The following is a 3,204-nucleotide window of genomic DNA, read 5'->3' on the forward strand; positions in this document are numbered from 1 at the left end:
AGGTGATGAGAGAAGGGCGCCCAGGGAGGTGAAGGTTCCTGCCTTTCTTAGAGGACAGCGAGGACTCAGCCTCTGGAGCGGCGGCAAGAGCTGGAGCCCTGTTCGGGGAAAGGGAATGGTGGGCGGGATCTCGTACCCTGTGCGTGGGCGAGCCGGCGGCACCCCGATTGGCCCACCTGTGAAATGGGTACTGACATGCCCGCGCAGAGGGCATGGTTACACAGTGCATGCACCAAGACGAGACCATGGCTAGTGCTCGGTCAACTTGCCGGCTAACTGCATTGCCTCGGGCAACTCGAGGATCAGGTCTGGGCTTCCTCACTCACAGAGGGGCGATTCCACCCCCATCAGGGGCTGCCCTGGGAAACAAGTCAGAGATGGGGATTCCTGCACTTGGGATGGGAACCCAGAACAAGGTCAGCAAGAAGAGGTCACACTCCCTGTTCCCACTGGGTGTCCTCTCTATAAAGTGCCAAAGGTCAGAGAGCAACGCTGTCCCACACAACCTCCTGCGGAAGGAAGTGCATACCTGAGCCATTCCGTGAGACTGTCACCAGCCAGGTATGGCCACTGAGCCCTTGAAATGTGGCTGGTGCAGCTTCCTTTGCTCTAGAACCTCACCTGCTCCCTCTAGAACAGCGCTGCCCCTGGAAGTCCCTGCGGGGGGATCGGGACACTCAGAGGTAGAGTGTTTCCATCTTCACAGAAAGTCCCAGGGGCAGCGCTGCTCTAGAGGGAGCAGGAGAGGTTCCGGAGCGAAGGAAGCCCCTGTGGGGGGATCGGGACACTCAGAGTCCCCTCTGTATAGCTCAGGCCTTTGACTCACGTCTTCCTGATTCCTCCCTCCTAAGTGGTATGCAGTAGATACTCACAAGTGCAAGCTGCTGATACTCCGGTTCCATCTTCCTTACACCCCCAGGCCTGTCGACAGAAAGTGTTTATATTCTCATTGGGATCTCCGTGGCCTTTCTCTTGTGTCTCCTCCTCCTGGTCGTCCTGTTAGTCCATCGTCTACGTCAGAAAAACCACGGTAGGCCTCAGGGTGGGGTAGAGTGACCTAGGCAGGCTCTTTGGGGTGCTGGGCAGATGGCCTCCCTTCTAATTCACACCCCGACTGTCCTCAGGCCCCCCCATCAGCAATGGCGAAAAGCAGAGTCCTCAGGAGAGGTGAGGCCCCCAAGAACAACCACCAGGCCCTCTCCCGGTCCTTTGCCTCTGGGAGCCCCCTGTGCTCACTTGTTCTTTCTCCTCAGGTTCAGCCCAGCTATTGACATCATACAGAGGACACCAGGTAAAGGGATGAAGAAGGGGGACAGGCCTGGGACAGGACAAATGGGCATTCAGTGCCACTCAAGACACTGTTGGTGGAGGGGAACCACTTGAGGATATTCTGTGATATTCTAGATGAGGTTGGGGAAGAAATCAGAATCTGTGAGGTTTCAGGCAAATTTGCCTTCTAAGGTCCACCCCAGAGAACTGACCACTTGCCCTTTCCCCTCCAGATGTGGCCACAGTCGGTAAACTTCCCGAGGGAGACAGGGAGCTGCACGCCCTAGTAAGTCCTTGTATTAGTCACCTGTTGCTATGTAACAAAATACTCCAGTTTTAGCAGCTTCACAAAATTATCTGTTTCTTGGGTCAGAAATTCGGAAGAGGATTAGCTGGGGGGTTCTGACTCTCACGATGTTGCTGCCCTGATGACCGGGGCTGCATCTGTCTGAAGGTTTGACTGGGGCCAGAAGGCCCACCTCTGACAGCGTGCCGTCTTAGGGCTATGGGCCAGATGCCTCGGTCCCTCCACACATGGGTTTCTCCATGGCAGCCGGTCTCTCCCTGAGGGCAGGGCCCCAAAGAGTGAAGAGCAGAAGCCACCATGTCTTTCGTGGCCCTCCTTGGAGATGACATGCTCTCATTTCTGCCATGTTCTACTGGTCACACAGACCAACTCCGATTCTGTGTGGGAGGGGCCTACATAAGGGTGATTTCATCCCAGGGGTGAGGGCACTGGGAGGCTGACTGCCACAGCCTTTCCTTCCCACAGCCCCCTCCCCTCATCCTCGGCCGGACTAATGCACCCTGGACCTCTCCCTCAGAGCCCTGCTGCAGAAGACCCCCAGGAGGTGACATATGCCCAGCTGGACCACCAAGTCCTCACACTGAGGGCAGCTGGAGCCCAGTCCCTGCAGTCCACGGAGCCCACAGCTGATGCCAGCACGTATGCAGCCCTTGCTAGACGTTGACCTCAGGCCCACCTGTCCTCTGCACCTAGAGACACAGGAAGTCACTCCCACAAAAGCCTGAAGCGGCCACTTGGAGGGGTTCCCTGTGGAGTCATCCCTTTCTGGAACATGGTCCAGTCAATTCTGCAGGCAAGAGCTGGCCTCTGGAGGCCCCTGATCAGCATCTAGGAGATTTGCTAACCAGGAGGCCCCTCCTATGATCAGCCAACTCCTTGGAGTGTCTATGCATGTACGTACTTGTTTCCAGAGACCCAGCCACAGTCCTGCAGTCACCCAGCTTATTCCAGACATGCCCTGTGAATCCCCAACTTACCCCAGAGACTATTTTAACTACTCTCTCAGCTGACTCTCAAGACCTTCCTGGAGTCCAGTTGTCAACCTTGAACCTGGGCTGTACTTAACGCAGCTGATAGACGAGGCCCTGATTTCTAGGTGCTGCTTTACCTTATTCATCAATAAATGTTTTCACAGACCTAACTATGACAGCTGCACGAGAAGCTGGGATATGCAAGTCCCTGGTCCCCAGTCTACCTCCATAAGTACTCAAACTTAGTGAGGGGAAAAGGACAGAAAAAAGGCGTCGGTGTGTGCTAATCTGAATGTATGTCTCAAGGATGAGTGAGGGAGACGCCTGAGGGAATATGTGGCTGGTGAAGGTGCAGCACGTACACCCTTACCCATAAATGCACAGGCTCATGAATACACATGCACGCACGTGTCCATGAGTGCACGAATGCACACACATACACACATTGCACAAACACATAACATATGCACACATCCATAAATGCATGCATCCACATATATGTACCCAGACACACCTGCATGCAAGCACACACTGACACAAATGCACATACACATGCACAACCCATGAATGCACCTATGCACACTCAGACACACAGATGCATGCACACATGCTACAAACATACACGTGCACGCACTCATGAATACATCTACGCACATG

At 54.6% G+C, this 3,204-nt stretch overlaps 1 protein-coding gene across 2 annotated transcripts in view; it reads left to right on the forward strand.

Annotated features, from left to right (window-relative positions):
- Window positions 1–2,701, forward strand: part of LAIR1 (leukocyte associated immunoglobulin like receptor 1) — a 6,812-nt gene extending 4,111 nt beyond the window's left edge. Inside the window, exons 4-8 of one of the 2 annotated variants that reach the window (XM_023526387.1) lie at window positions 920–1,030; window positions 1,125–1,167; window positions 1,254–1,291; window positions 1,503–1,555; window positions 2,042–2,701. In XM_023526387.1, the coding sequence (XP_023382155.1) occupies window positions 920–1,030; window positions 1,125–1,167; window positions 1,254–1,291; window positions 1,503–1,555; window positions 2,042–2,206 (410 nt within the window). In that variant the 3' untranslated portion in view covers window positions 2,207–2,701. The remainder of the gene's footprint in view (window positions 1–919; window positions 1,031–1,124; window positions 1,168–1,253; window positions 1,292–1,502; window positions 1,556–2,041) is intronic. The other variant, XM_011385967.1, reaches the window with a different exon arrangement.
- Window positions 2,702–3,204: the final 503 nt, after the last annotated feature.

The sequence above is a fragment of the Pteropus vampyrus genome, unplaced genomic scaffold, assembly GCF_000151845.1.
Source record: "Pteropus vampyrus isolate Shadow unplaced genomic scaffold, Pvam_2.0 Scaffold847, whole genome shotgun sequence".
Classification (NCBI taxonomy): Eukaryota; Metazoa; Chordata; class Mammalia; order Chiroptera; family Pteropodidae; genus Pteropus; species Pteropus vampyrus.